Genomic DNA, 16,077 nt, shown 5'->3' with positions numbered 1-16,077 from the left:
ACAATCAAACGATATCAACACAAATTAAACTATTCTCATCTTCATCTATCAAGTGTCATAAAATTATAAATCAACAAATAAAAAAAAAAACTACAAGTGATTTAATGTGATAATTATTTTAAAAAATAATTTTATTTATATAAATTTTTAATTATAAAAATTACTAATGTTTAGCTTTTATTAATTTTTTTTTTTACGGAAAAAAACCAACCCCTGAGGCCACAAAGTTGGTAAGACTTCCTTAATTTATTTTCTGTCAAAAATAAAAATAATAATATATTTTTTTTTTTATAAAAAAAAAACATTTATCTACTAATGACATTTTATATTATCTAAAAATATATATTTAAAGCTTTATAACAATAATAGAAAAAAAAAAATAATTATTACTTTTTATATATTTTCAACAAGGTCGTTACTGCCTATCTATTTTCATAAAAATTATTTAACTATTTTCGAAAATTGACTCATTATCAATGACTGATAACACCAAGCAATTTTAAAAATAATTTTTTCTATTTATTTTTTTTTTAAACTACTTGAATAAAAATAGTGAAATTATTTATTAATTTGAATTGTTGGATTTAATAATAAATAATTAATTGAAAATTGTGATTTGATACAACAGGTGGTACTTGAATGAGTTTAACTGGAAAAAAATAAGATATAAATTCAAGTTTATAGATATGTTTGTATGATTATTCTTATCGATACTTGATACATTGCATCTTGGTTGGATTTGTAGACGGATCATTGATTTAAATGATTAAATATATATTGTGCACACATACTAAATCTATTGTCTCAATTCGTTTCATTTTATTTTTTTTATTTTTCTTGATTATATTTTTTAACAATTTTTCCTTCTTGGTTGTTTTTTATTATTTTGTGTTATCATCATCAGAAACTCTTCAAAGCTTGGCTGTTGTTGATGGATTTTTTATGCGATGATGTGTATTGGTACAAGTTTAATATTTGTAGTGGGAGAATTTGCCCCGATTTAAAAGCCGACGAGTTTACCAAAGAACGATCAGTGCACTGAGTCAAAGTGCCAATGAACAAGTGTTTATATTCAAAATAATTTATATTATTTAAATAAATTATATTTATTTAATTAACAATATAAAAAAACTATACACGCGAATGAAGATAATCAAGGAAAATATTTCAAAGTGAACAAATTGAATTTGGAATTAACAACAGAATATTTAGGGTAGGAATTTTTTTTTTCTTTTTCTTTAAATATTATTTCTATAATTTTTTTATAATTTAATATTATCTTTCAATTTGTTTTTTAATTGATTTAATATTTTAAATTACTCGAGGGAAATTATTTTTTATTTGAAGAATTAATTTGTATTTTTATATTCATTTTATGGGAATACTTGAGAATTATTATTTCTGGTAGAGTTTATTTAATAATTTATATTTTTTGTTATTTTTAATATTTTAAATTAAGAGGGTAATTTTTTTATTTGAGTAGATATAATTTTTTAAATGGAAAAAAAATTTAATTGATTTTACAAGTGAATTTTTTAATCTTGAAAATTTTATTCAACAGAGCTATAATTTTGAAGAATAAAAAAAAATTACCTCAATTCAATTTTTTCGATTTTACCAGTTCAATATTTTCTCTTTATATCCCAACGGCCAACTACATCTTATTCTCAATTTCAATGATGAATTTATAACAATAATTATTTGCCGAAAAAATTTGAAAATATAATTTTAAATTTTTTTCTAAAAAAACAAACTGAAATAATATTTTTTTTTCGTAATAATTTTTAATATTATTTCAAAATTTATTGATAGCATTTTTTAATCTTACATAATTCATTATTTTTTTTAATTAATAAATTTTATTTCATCATTATTTTGAGTTATCAGTGTGCTAACCACGTGGTATATAAAATGAAAATTAAAAATTAAAAGTCATAAGGGCAATAATTATATCCACTTGATAATATTTCATAAATTAATGACATTAATATCTCAATTTATTTAAACATTCAAGAAACAAATTAATCATATTTCTTTTTAAATGATGAAATAAAAAAATGCATAAATTATAAGGAAAAAAAAAAAGCTGCAATTATATTTAAATGCAAATTTATAACTCTAAATTTAACAAAGAAAAATTGATAATTATTTTCGATGAATAATGAAATTTTTTCGGTTCCTAATTACAGATGAATATCGAAATAAAATTAGCAGAGAATCAGGTGATATTTTTTAATTATTAGCTGAATTTTTTGTCGTTGCTAATTACAGATTAATATTGATATAAAATCAGCAGAGAATCAGGCGATATTTGTTAATTATTAGCAGTGGAATATTTTTATTTTTCAAATATTATATATAAAAAATAAAAAACCTATTAAAATAAAATTTTGATTACAAAATCATAAGAATGTTATCAAATTGTTTTTCATATCACGCGATTTTTTTAATCTTATAGTCATTGTGGTTTTTTTTTTTTATTATTTTCTGACCGATGACAAATTCAAAAAACAAAATCTCAAATTTATAAAATAGATAATTAAATATTTAAAATTAATTTTTAATAATTATAAAATTTATTTAACAATTTTTTTGTTTATTTTATTTTTTTTCTATAATTTTTTATGCACAACTATTTTCTATTTCTATTATTTTTTAAAATTAATATTATAATCGATTGACCTATTTAAATATCAGTGAAAGTATTCTATTATTTTTCATCCACGACTATTAATTATATATTTTTTTTACTTTTTTTTTCTGCTGAATAAATACATTGCGCATGTTTTTTTTTTTTCTGATAATGGTATTTGATTAAAATCGGTTTAATTTGTATCAAAAACTTTCCTTTCTTCCTCATAATGCAACAAGAAAAATAAATAATATTTTTACAAAATAATTATCTCTCTTTCTCATTCAAAAAAAAAAGTAATAATAGAAAAATAATTAATCTAAATTATCAAGACAAACATCGTTCAATTGATAAACTTATTTTCTATAAAATTAATCAACTATTATTATTTTTTAAACGCGTAATAAAAACGCATTAAATATTTACAACTTTTTTTAATGCAATTTTATGATGGACATTAAAAATGCAAATAAATTACTTGAACAGCTTGAAATTGTATCAATCAAACTAAATTATTTGCTTTATTTATTTATTAATTATTATTATTACTTTTTATTTTTTTAATCCGCTACAAAGCAATGTCACACCTCATCCGGCATTTATACTCAAATCGCAAGTTGATCTATTATATAATCGGATGTTAATTTTTTTTTTTTCAACGAACAACATTCCTTCCTGAAATAAAAAAAAATATTATCATTTGATTATGAATTTTTTTAATAAAAAAAAAAACAAATTTATAATACTTATTTGTCATTATTTTTATTCAAAATAATATGTCCATTGATTTGTTAGTTTAATTTGGTTTTATTTATTTTTTATTTTTTTATTTACATAAAATAAATAATTATTTATGTTCAATTAACGTCAATTAAAAATTTCCGTTCAATTTAATTTTGATAATGTTATTATTAATTAATAATTACTGTAAATATTTAACATCTTACAGTTGTGCGTTATAATTAAATAATTGTAAATTTTGATTTTTTATTTGTTTAAATGAGCTGACAATAAAATGAATGTCATCAAGATAAAAATTATATTTGTAGATTAAATATTGTCAAGATTAAAAATAATTTTCACAAAATAAAATTATATTAATTTAAAATATTAAATTTGAATTTTAATTGTATTATTTTTAATTTAAAAAAAATATTATTAGGTGTAGATAAAAATTATTTTAAATAATAAAAATCAGCCTAGAAAAATATATAAACATTCACTATTGATTTGCTCAAAAAAAATAAATAAATAAATAAATAATAAAACGGAAAAAAAATGTTAAAATACATATCACGTTTTGAATTTATCAATGTCAACAAAAAAAGTAAAGAATTTTTTATGCCTCATTATTCAATGTCAACGTTCATTGAACGATCGAAATAAAATATTTTTTTAATAACAATAAAAAAAATAAAAATATGTAAAACAATAACAACAAATTACTGAGGAAAAAAAATGAATATTTACTGCTAAATCCAAGAGATAATCACAATAATAATTAAACACCGATAATAATTTTATTGTCAGTGAGTCATTAAAATAAAAAAAAATAAACTAAAAGAAAAAGTAAAAAAAACACCTTAGTCAGTGGATAACTGTCAGGCAAGATCTTCAAGTTGTTAAAAAATTAAAATCTACAAATTAAAAAAATCGATACTCAAAAAAAAACCTAGCATTGAAAATAGAATATATAAATTGAATAGTGTATTAAAAAATTAGTTCGATTGTGTTTTTATATTTTGTCCATCTGTCAAATTGCTATAAAAAAAAAAAACACAAAGTTTGTTTTGTAAACATGGATTACACAAATGGAATGCAGTCAACAAGCTCACTCAACTTTGTACGTAAAAATAAAAAAATTAATTACACAAATCACAAATTTAATTTTAATAATTGGGTCAGTATTTTTAATTATAAATTGAATGAAATTAAACAACGCAGTTTGTTTAAAAAAAAAAAAATAAGGTGGGGCATAAAAAAAAACATAGTAAAGATAACATTGTCAGCTGTTGTCAGCCATATTTATTAAATAACAATAACAATTGATAACAATGATAATAATATTTATAAAACAGTGGAAAAACACTAAAGCGCTATTTACGGTTAAATTTCGAACGAATTAAAATTTCGAGGGAAATTTAAACATCGATATTTTATAGAAAAAAAACAAAAAAAAAATTTATAAATAATATTTTTGTATTCTTGTTATTAATTATGTTTAATTATTGTTTGTTGATAGGTGAGTGAAACAACACCTCTACTGTCGGAAGCATCAACATCATCAACATCATCAAAAATGCCTGAAAAAAATATTGGTATATCTCAACAAACTCTTGTTTCACGAGGTGGTGAAAGTGTAAATAAAGCAAGAAAAGTACCACAATATGTTGCTGGTTTGGCATCAACACTTGGTGCACTTGCTGCTGGTATGGTACTTGGTTGGACATCACCAGCTGGTGAAAATGGAATTGAACTTGATAAACAATATAACATAAGAATTGATGATGAACAATTTGCATGGATTGGATCAATATTTAATTTAGGTGCAGCTGCAATATGTGTACCAATTGGTATAATATGTGATAAAATTGGACGTAAAAAAGCCATGTTATTATTGACAATACCATTTACAATTGGTTGGTTATTAATAATATTTTCAAGTTCAGTTAAAATGTTTTACATTGGAAGATTTATACTTGGTGTTAGTGGTGGTGCATTTTGTGTAACAGCACCAATGTATACTGCTGAAATTGCTGAAAGTTCAATACGTGGTACACTTGGTTCATACTTTCAATTGATGTTAACTGTTGGTATATTAATGACATATACACTTGGTACATTTATGAGTATGCGTGTATTATCAATTGTATCAGCAATAGTACCACTTGTATTTTGTGCTGTATTTATTATGATGCCTGAAACACCAGTTTATTTATTAAAAAAAGGACAAATTAATTCAGCAAGATCAAGTTACAGATGGCTAAGAGGATCGACATATGATATTGAACCAGAAATGACTGCACAAAATGAAGCACTTGCTGAAGCAAATAGAAATACAATTTCATTTTTATCAGCAATTAAAACAAAAGCAGCAAGAAGAGGTTTAATTATTGCATTTGGATTAATGACTGTTCAACAATTGAGTGGTGTTAATGCAATTATATTTTATTCTGGTAAAATATTTAAAAGTGCTGGTGCTAATATGGATCCAAATTTACAAACAGTTATTGTTGGTATCATGCAAGTTGTTGCTGTATTTATAAGTACATTAATTGTTGATAGATTAGGCAGACGTGTATTGTTATTAGTATCAAGTGCATTTATGTGTATATCTGCATTTACAATGGGTTTTTATTTTAACTTACAATCAAATGGTACTGATGTATCATCAATTAGTTGGGTACCACTTGTTGCTATTTGTTTATTTATTGTTTTATTTTCAATTGGTTTTGGTCCAATTCCATGGATGATGATGGGTGAAATATTTTCACCACAAATTAAAGGCATTGCTGGTAGTAGTGCATGTTTATTCAATTGGATTATGGCATTTTTTGTAACTAAATTTTATAGTAATTTTGAATCTTCATTTGGCTCAGATCGTACATTTTGGATATTTTCATTTATTTGTGCACTTGGATTTGTTTTTGTATTTTTAATTGTTCCAGAAACAAAAGGTAAAACATTGGAAGAAATACAATGTGAATTGAGTGGTGAACCAATTACAACAACAACACAAAATAACAATAGTAATAGTAATTCAAAAATGTAAATTAAAAAGAAAAAAAGTTAATCAACAAAAAGAAAAATTATTTTTTATATTATAAATGCATTTTTCTAGTTTTTTTTTTTTTTTGTTTTAAATAGAATATATATTTACATAATTATAGACACACCCACACAGACACACATCATAGACACACATAGAATTTTTAAGATAGATTTTATCAGCTATTTTCTTTTTTTTTTTTCAATTTTTTTTGTCGTTTGCGTTTATAAGACTGATTCGTTTTTAATAACAGATACGTATACTCGCTAACGAGATAAGCTGTAATGTATTATTTATAGAAAAAAACAAACAAAATATAATAATAAAAAACAAACAAATCTGTAATGACTAGATATTGAAAAATATAAAATATATATAAATGAAATATGTAAATAAATGACTTTTCAATTTTTAAATTAATTGCATTTTTTAATTTAACAAATTATATAAAATTTTTGTTTTAATGTACAAATTTTTTTACAGTTATAGTTTATAAATATTTTTTTTTTTTTTACAAATTTTTACAGATTATTTCAGATAAATTTACTATTGAATGATGAATAATTTAACAAATTTTAAAATTAATAAATGCTTTTAAATGTGAATGTAAATGATTAATTATTTTGTAATAATTCTGGAAATATTTTAGCAACAACTTGATCAACAAGTACATAAGCAAGATGTTTATTTAGAGTTGGACTTTGAAGAGGTTCAAAGAGTGAGATCATTAATTTTCTCCAATAATTATCAAGCAATCCAAATGTCCACCAAGGCAATAAGCTGTACAGTCCTTGCTTAGCATTACGATAACATTTTTCATCTTTGATATAAACTGATTGTGGTTCCGATGAATTATTTTCATTGAATATTGCCTTTTGTAAAAGTTCAATGACAATTGCTGCACGCCCACCGCTGAGTAACTTGACAAGTGTATCATCAAGATATTTATTTAAAAATGAATCAAATCTTGAACGATTTAAACATGCCACAAGCCAAATGATTCTTGATGCTGATTCAGGAACATCCATCAAACTTTCAACTGTTAAAATAAATAAATCAAATAATTCAATTATTATTCAAACAAAACTAAGTATATAAATAAATTATTAATAATAAATTACCAGCTTCAGCAATACAAAAACAAGCTCCTCTAACTTGTTGTTTATCAAATGAATTAGTTATTTCAATTTGATGATTGATATTTAAATTATTACCAAATGGTTCTTGAAGAAATTTCTTCTCTTTAATTTTTGTAAAATCATTAAGCTGTTCGTCATTTGTCAAGTCAACTCCAACATCAGTATGTTGTTCATACTTGACATTAATAACTGATGATAAAAAGGTATTCATAAATTTATCCAAATTCTGTCCTTTTTCTTTTCTTAATTTATGTGCAACACTTTGATAAAGTACACCAATATCTGTACTATAATTTGTTAAATACGGCTTGACATTTGTGACTGTTAAAAATATATACAACAATTCACTATTTTTTAATGTTAATTTGCATAATAAGTTTTGAATAAAATCTTGATAAATTTGTCGATTTGTGGTTAATGATAAATTTTGATTTTTTCTTGATGGTAATATTGAATCATTTAATTCTTTATCACCATGAAATTCAATCAAACGTCCACGTAAATTATAAAAATCATTATCACAACGTAACACAGTCCATGATTTATTATTAGCTGTATTGTCAATTGATATAATATACAGTGGACACACATCACTAGTATCAACATGCGGTATGGTTATTCTCCATGTTGTTAAATCACGATTAGCTTTATCATCATTATCATTTAAATTAGCATCATTATATGTACGTGGTGTACAATCAACTTCTTCAGCTTGATATACATTTTCTGTTTCGAATATTGATCCATCAACAGCTGTTGAACGTAAAACACCACGTATTTTGCCCAATTGATTACCAAGACGTGCACCAACACCACTGGAACTTGTTGAACTTTGACTTGATGATGTAGTTGAATTTATTGGCATTGTTGAGCCACAAATATATTCATACAATTCATAGCTATTATGAAATGATGATAGACATAATTTTTCTAACAAACCATGTGCTTCTTGATGTGCTTGATAAAGTGGACGTGATGTACGTAATTCTTGAATTTTATTAACACCACCATCAAGTATTTTTTTCATACCATCACAAATGTGATCTGGAAGATCAAGATATTCTAGACCATCAGGTTTTAAGTACGTTGAATAAATATTACTAGCATCAGTAAATAATATTTCTTCAATTTCTGGTGTCATTTCTGGATTTAACATTCTTTTACTTAAATCATCAATATCAAGACAAAATTGTAAAAGATTAACTGGTCCTTTATCTTTAATATGTCGCATAAATAAATATAATAATTGTGGATTATTAAGAATTTCATCAAGTGAAGGCTTTAATGTTGTGTCTGATGATTTATTTGTAGCCACTGGTGACATCCAGGAATCAAGAACAGGCACACTGATAGCATCAATTTCATTTGACAGTGTTCCTTCGTATTGTGTACATAGTTCTATTAAAAAATTAATGTTATTTGGATCAGCTAGAGCATCAATTGCAGGCAAAAGTACCCAGTTAGCCAATATTTCTCTCAATATCACCTGTAAATTATTTATTAATTAATTGTCATTGTTTATTTTATATTTTTAAATTTTTACCTTGTTATTTGTGGAAATGTAAGTACTTGATAATACAAATGGCAATAATGCAGTTACTAATTTTCTTAAATAATCAATCTCAGATTGTCTTGAATATGCTGCTGGATGTATTTTATTTCCAATGCAATCAATCACATAATCTTCTGGTTTACCACCTTTTAATTTTGATTTTTCAACCATTAATTTCCAGTCTTTTGCATGTTCAAGAGCAACTGGTATTAAATTATTAAATATTATTTTTGATATATCAACAGACAATAGTCTAGTGATTATTTTTATAATTGTCGTTGCAATTATTTGCTTCAAGTGATGTACAAATATTTTTTCTGTTGATATGTATGAGTACCATGTGCAAACATACGTGTCTAGTAATTTTTCCAACAGCTAAAATAATAAATTAATTAGTACATGATAACTGGATTATACTGTGATTAATTTAATTACATTTTTAAGTGCATAATCGAAATCCTTGGGAACTTTGACATCTCCAAAATAGCCAGAAGGTCGATGCCTATTGCATGAATGTTCATTGCAAACTTTACATTTTTTATTATTGTCTTCAGGCTTATCAATGTTTTTATTTACATTATTTTTAATCCAGTCATCTATTAATTTAATAATTTTAATTCCCCAAATATCACCAATAATAAATAGAGAACAAATGATAGCACACCAAATAATACTGTAAAATTAATAATTATTTTATTAGGCATTTATTATTATTAACAATCCTCCATTGTTTAATAATTACCTGTCAAATATTGCAAGTAGTAAGCCAAATAATAATATTATTATAAGAGCAATGTGTTTATTTTTAAACGTCATCATCATTAGATTATAAAAAAATAAACTAAAATTATTTACATTTTTAAAAAATATTAATTTTAATTGTTATTAACAGTTTTTTTTGTATTGTTATGGATGAATATTTTTTGACAGCTGACACTGACACAGTAAATATTTACTGTTTACGTCCATATATCGAATATCGAAGGAGCGATAATTTTATTCGATAGCACTTTTGGAAAGTCGAGATTATCGACGGACATGACATAACAACAGATGTTTTAATGACGTCATCTCCGAGCGGTGATGATCTATTTAAATATATATATTTTTTTCAACAATCAACTAAGAAATTTTAAAGCGAAAGTTTGAATTTGTATCGGTTAATTTTTCCAGTTAAAAAATAGATTTAAAAAAACAATAAAAAAGTAATCAGGAAGAGAAAAAAAAAAATTAGAGAGATTTTTTATGACAATTTAATTTATATATTTTAAAAATGAATAAAAATAATTTGAAGTACAAAAATTGATTTATATATTTATACAAAAAATATTTAACTAGTATGATACAATTATTGTTTTCAATAATTAATATTGTGAATTGTTGATTAAAAATAATTATAATTAGTCAGGTTAACGAGTACGTTTTGTAGTTAATTAAAAAATAAACAAACCATTGTAGCTTGTTTATTTTTTTTAAATAGAAAATATCTAAATCAGTATGTCTATGTACTTGCAAGTATTAAAATTTGACTTAAAAAAAACACCTGACTGCGCTAATAAATTAAAAAGATCCTCACAATCTTCAAACGATACATAAACAAATAATGGTTTTCCATGATCTCTTGTTAATTCTAACATTTCTCTGGCGAATTCTAAAGTTATGTTTGTATTTCTAACATAGAGTATATTTAAATTTGGCAAATTTTTAGCAAGTTTAAGCACTGATTTATTAGTGATTTTAATGCAATTGGATAAATCCAAGTATTCCAATTTTTCATGAACAAAACATTCAATTGATTGATCCGTAATAAATACATTTTCTTCTAATTCATTTAAATCAAATTTGAGCCATTTTAATTCTTTTAAATTATTAAGTGCAATCATACCATTGTCTGTTATATTTTTACCAATTATATCCAAACGCCTTAAATTTTTAGAATTATTACAAAGATTAATTAAAAATTCATCTGTAACGCCACAATCAAAATTAATATAAAATGTCTCGAGATTTTGTAAATTGCCAATTGGATACATATTAATTTTTTCATCAAAAACTGGATCATTGTTCAGCCAAGAACACATGAATCTTAGATGAACCAAATTTTTAATTTCACTTATCGACTGGAGTAATAATTGGCTTGGCTCAAAATTAATTATATTTAATTTTTTCAAAGTGATTAATTGAGGAAATACCTGTAAAACAAATAAATTATTAATTAAAAATTCAATAAAATTTTTCACCGCATAATATAATATTTAAAAAATTTAAACTTACGGAAGCCAATGAATCTGGTAAACAGAGATGATCTTGATTTTGATTACGTGAAAGACATAGCTCTTTCAAGGTTCCACCAACTTGTTCTAATGACTCAACCAAAGTCAATGGTAGATTTAAATTTTCACATTGCCAATTAATCCTTAGTACTTCAAGATGAGACAAATTAGAAAAAACATTTTTAAAATCTTGATCTTTAATTTGTTTGAATTGTAATGTAAGTTCATTGAGATTAGGACAATTAAAATTAATAAATCGCAATATTTTAGAAAAAGGATATGCTTCTAAATTTAGAGATTTCAAAAGAGATCCACAAATATGAACTAGGTATTTAAAATCATTTGCTTTTTTATGTAATCCATTGAGTGAACGAGTATTACCCTTACTGAATTTAAATAATTCATAGCGTGAATCAATGAAATGATTCTTTTCATCTGCGCATACTGAAAAATTAATTAAAAACCATCATTAGTATTTTATTTAATAGTATCATTAAAAAATAAAGTGATGCTATTTTCTTACTACTTCGGAGAAGAGGATCGTCAGCTATTATTTCATCCATATTAAACACACTCAAACAATACATTTTCAGTGCTGAATGTAAACGTTCCACATTGGAAGTATCAAAATGACTATTATTATTTATAGTATCTAGAACTACATCGGAATCAACTACAAAAAGAAACTCATCAGTACCAATATAATTGGGATTAAGTACACGTTTTCTTTTTTTTGCAGGAGGCTGTAACAAAAAAATTTTTTTTTATTATTTTATTAATTTAATTTATAAATTTTTTTTATAAAAAAATGGAAGAAACTATAGTTGTGCATGTAATGTTTCTGGCCATGAAAAAAAAATTCGAAAACTTTAAATTTTAATATTTAATACTGATGAATTGAATTTTAATTTGACTTTTGATTTTTGTTTATAAATTATTATTAACAATAAACAATTACACAAGCTAAAAAATTAATTAATTTGAAACTATTTACTTGACTTGGATATATAATTTAAAACTTACACCATAGCGTGGAGATTTTAATTCTCCCAGGATGTTTGCAGCTTCCATATTTCTCTTATTACTTTGATTTGTCTTCATTTTTTTTTTATTTATTGAATTTTTAAAAATTCGATCGAAATTAATTGATAAAATATGGTTTTTTTGAATGTACGTTAATAAAATGTAATTTTTTATTTCTGCACCGACGTGTTTAACAAAAATAAAGTCAGGTCAAGATGCAACCTTTTGCAACCACAAGCAGTACGTATATGAGCCAACATCTAGCGAAATACAGCAGATCCAGTGCATCCAGCTGATCACCCAGATGATCCCACATGATCCAAGATGGTCCATAATAAACGGATCTGCGCATGTCAAACACCCTCTTGCCCTACTCTATTTGTTCGTAACAGCTGTTCTTCATGAGTATTGTTGCAATTGTTGTCTGTTGTTGCCTTTATTTATATACTTAATGAAAAAATGCAATGATATTATTATTATTTATAAAAAATTCTGGATGCAAGTAGATTCAAAATAAATAAATAAATAAATAAATAAAAATATATACAAAATTTTACAATTCTATTTTATATTTTTAGAAAATCATCATCACAACAACAAGTATATTTTGTAGGAGAATTATTTTGCATGATAGTGAATAAGAAATAGGATTATTAATTTACCAGTTTTTTTTTTTTTTTTTTTTATTGGATTTTTCACGTTTAAAAAAAAAAAAAAAAATTCAATGCAAAAGTTAATTTTTATTAATTAATAATGTAAACTATTATTTTAAAATTTATAAAAAGTCATATATTGACGAGAACTTCTTATAGTTAATTAAGAAACATTCAAATCATTGCAGCTCGTTTATTTTTTTTTTTACATAAAAACAATTGTCGAAATACAAACACACATTGATTATTAATATGCCAGTATAGGTTTAATTATAGTTTTTTTATTACGGTTTGTATTTTTAATGAATAAAATTTTAAATTCGGCAAATTTTCAAAACTACAGTGTGAACGTAGTTGCATTTGCATGTGTGTGCATTTGTGTGTGTGTTGGTAAAGTCTCTGTCGGAGTTCAGACATCTTTGTTGACATAAAAAAAAAAAGTGACTGAACATAATTATTGCGTCAAAAAACAAACTTGATTGTATTTATTAGTTTGTCAAGTTAATAGTGAATTAATAATATACATTTATCAATATGCAAAAAACTAAAAAAACATTATTTAATTGATATAATATTTTGACGTGTTAGATTAAAAACCAACCTAACCTCAAATTAGTTTCACACAGCTGAGTTTTAATGACAGCTGCTTGTGAGTTGTAAGTCCAAAATAATGATTATCATCTAGGTAAATAAATAATTAATTTAACAATTGATTTATCAATCGCAATTATTTGTTATATTTTTTTTTAAATCAATCATTACCTAAAAACTCGTGTAACTATTTTTAAGTCCATAACAAATCATTTGAAAAATATTCAATTGATTGCTTGTGTTGACAAGCAAATGTCAGTGAAAAAAAAAATGACAACAATTAATAAATCAATGAGTTATTAATATTTATTTGTTCCAGGATTTATTTATCATCATTAAAATGGTAATATAATTATTTGTCAATGAAATTCAATGAATGCAAAAGTCACATGAAAAAGGCTCAACGAGCCTGTTTATTACGGTGACAGTGATAATTATCAGAAATGTCAAATAAACATTTAGACAGTAGTAAACTTGTGACACAAGATAATCCTTCTGATAGCCAGCCATTAACGCTATTTGGTAATTTAAATTTTCTCTATTAAAAAAACTAAATAATTTATAATTTTAATAATTATTTTTTACTTATCTTAGACATGTGGTGGAGGATATTTTTATGGAATCTAGGCTCTTCAATATTTGTCCATACAATTGCAGCAGGTATTTGTTTTGCAACACTAAGAAAACATAAATATGGAAAGTAAGTTGTCAATTAACAATAACTATAATTATTTCGAAATAATTTCCTAATTACTTTATTTAATAATTACAGATTTTTTCCAATTTTAATTGTTGTTATGGGTTTTTTACTTCCTATGACATCAGGTGTGTTGACATCAGCAGCAATTGCATTTGTTTATCATGCATCAAAATATCAAATGCCACAACTTTATGCATTATTTTGGGGTATTGGACAAACTTGTGTTGGTGGATGTTTAGGAATTTTACGTATTCTTGCGACATTATAAATATTATCTTTTTTTACAAACATGATTGCACGTTAATTGAATTATATTAATTACTACCTCTATCAATTATTGTGCATTGGGTATGAATTTTTTTTTTCCTTTTTTTTGCCACTGTAAATTATTGATGATTTTTGTTGATTAATTTTGTAAATACATAGACTCACTGTAGGTAGAATTTTTCTATAAATATTTTAGCTGTTAGTTAATTTGGGTGGTGATTTATATGAGCCCAACTCACTCGTGTCTTTCAATAATATTATTGTCAATATAAAAAATTGAAATAAGAAAATAGACATCATCTTTTTTCATTTTATTTTGTAAAAAAAATAGTTAAAATTTATTATCAATTTAAAATCAGTCTGTGTTTAGGGGCTTCATATCAAGCAGAATTTTTCTGCATTTATTATTTTTTTTTTTGTATATAAATATCAAGAAGTTTTGGTTATTATTTTGCAATTATTTTCAAGTAATTTTTCGTATTTATTGTACAGAAAAAAAATTAACGTGGAAAACTGAGGAGTGTCCTAAATATTTGAATGTAAATTCGCACAAAATATAAATTAGCTGATAAATATATTCAAATCATTCCAATAAAAATCTGAATGAAAATGTATTTCCAAAATGAATTATTCAAATATCCGGTGTTGTAGTTTGCAAATTGAATGTAAATAATTCACAATTAATAGAATATTATTCATTTTTTTGGTTTTTTTAATTTTAATATTATGATTAATAAATAATTAATTTTAATCTGTTAATAGATCATTTTTAATACAAAAAAAAAAAAAGATACAAATGACTGTTAATAAAGCTGTATCCAAAAATGATAAATTTAAATTGTTTATTTATTTATTTTTTGTTGTCCAGCATTGATGGCTAATAGTAAATTTACAAATATATTTTCTGGATAATTATACTTGAATGATGAAGAAATTACTCTTCTGCTTTTGTACATCTGAAGCCAAAAACATCACACTTATTTGGTTCTGGAGCTGATACTTCTTCGAGGATTTCTTTGGCATTACGTGCAAATGTTTTCTGTGTTTCTTCAGCACCTTTCATGTCACCTGATGCTGCTTGAACTGCTGATTTAACTTGAGAAAATACAGGAAAAGAATCAATCCAACTTGATTGTGCTTTAATTGTTGACAGTACAATCAACAATAAAACTATTGATAACTTCATTTTGCTTTTTAAATTTATTTTAAAATAATTGAGTGACTTTACTTGTTGATATAAAATATCACAATGATAAACGATTGAAGAAATGATTAGTTTATATATTGTAGACTCTTCATGTGTTGATTAACCCTCTCTATTGCTCTCCATCATAAAATTTACATCATTACGTTTTATTGAAATGTCATTGAATTTTAAATGATGAAATTGGTTTTTCTTTATTTATCTATTTCGTAGTAATATTATTAAATCATGTTTTTGTTGAGCAATTTTCATATTCACATGAGGAAAATTTTAT

General features: G+C 23.9%; 3 protein-coding genes across 5 annotated transcripts; 2 read left to right on the top strand and 1 right to left on the bottom strand.

Annotated features, from left to right (window-relative positions):
* Positions 1-884: 884 nt before the first annotated feature.
* LOC122858469 (facilitated trehalose transporter Tret1) lies at positions 885-6,747 on the top strand. Of its 2 annotated transcripts, none has more exons than XM_044161395.1 (2): positions 885-1,213; positions 4,875-6,747. In XM_044161395.1, exon 2 carries the CDS (start codon positions 4,932-4,934, stop codon positions 6,402-6,404), a length of 1,473 nt encoding a protein of 490 aa, XP_044017330.1. In that variant the 5' UTR covers positions 885-1,213; positions 4,875-4,931; the 3' UTR covers positions 6,405-6,747. The 2 variants fall into 2 exon arrangements, with proteins under 2 accessions (XP_044017330.1, XP_044017329.1); XM_044161394.1 differs by lacking the exon at positions 885-1,213 and adding an exon at positions 4,132-4,475.
* On the bottom strand, positions 6,583-10,049 carry LOC122858468 (sorting nexin-14-like). The gene is made up of 5 exons (XM_044161392.1): positions 9,835-10,049; positions 9,528-9,765; positions 9,084-9,467; positions 7,523-9,026; positions 6,583-7,440 (listed from the first exon to the last, which is right to left on the bottom strand). The coding sequence occupies exons 1-5, from the start codon at positions 9,912-9,914 to the stop codon at positions 7,016-7,018; spliced, it is 2,631 nt and encodes an 876-aa protein (XP_044017327.1). The 5' UTR covers positions 9,915-10,049; the 3' UTR covers positions 6,583-7,015.
* Positions 10,050-13,429: 3,380 nt separating this feature from the next.
* On the top strand, positions 13,430-15,784 carry LOC122858467 (transmembrane protein 170A). 2 transcript variants are annotated; one of them, XM_044161390.1, is made up of 4 exons: positions 13,430-13,726; positions 13,952-14,154; positions 14,227-14,332; positions 14,405-15,784. In XM_044161390.1, exons 2-4 carry the CDS (start codon positions 14,076-14,078, stop codon positions 14,598-14,600), a joined length of 381 nt encoding a protein of 126 aa, XP_044017325.1. In that variant the 5' UTR covers positions 13,430-13,726; positions 13,952-14,075; the 3' UTR covers positions 14,601-15,784. The 2 variants fall into 2 exon arrangements, with proteins under 2 accessions (XP_044017325.1, XP_044017326.1); XM_044161391.1 differs by having other exon boundaries at positions 13,441-13,697.
* The last annotated feature ends 293 nt before the right edge of the window (positions 15,785-16,077 follow it).

The sequence above is a fragment of the Aphidius gifuensis genome, linkage group LG5 (assembly GCF_014905175.1).
Source record: "Aphidius gifuensis isolate YNYX2018 linkage group LG5, ASM1490517v1, whole genome shotgun sequence".
In the NCBI taxonomy this organism is placed as follows: domain Eukaryota; kingdom Metazoa; phylum Arthropoda; class Insecta; order Hymenoptera; family Braconidae; genus Aphidius; species Aphidius gifuensis.
This window is presented reverse-complemented; position numbering and strand designations above follow the sequence as displayed.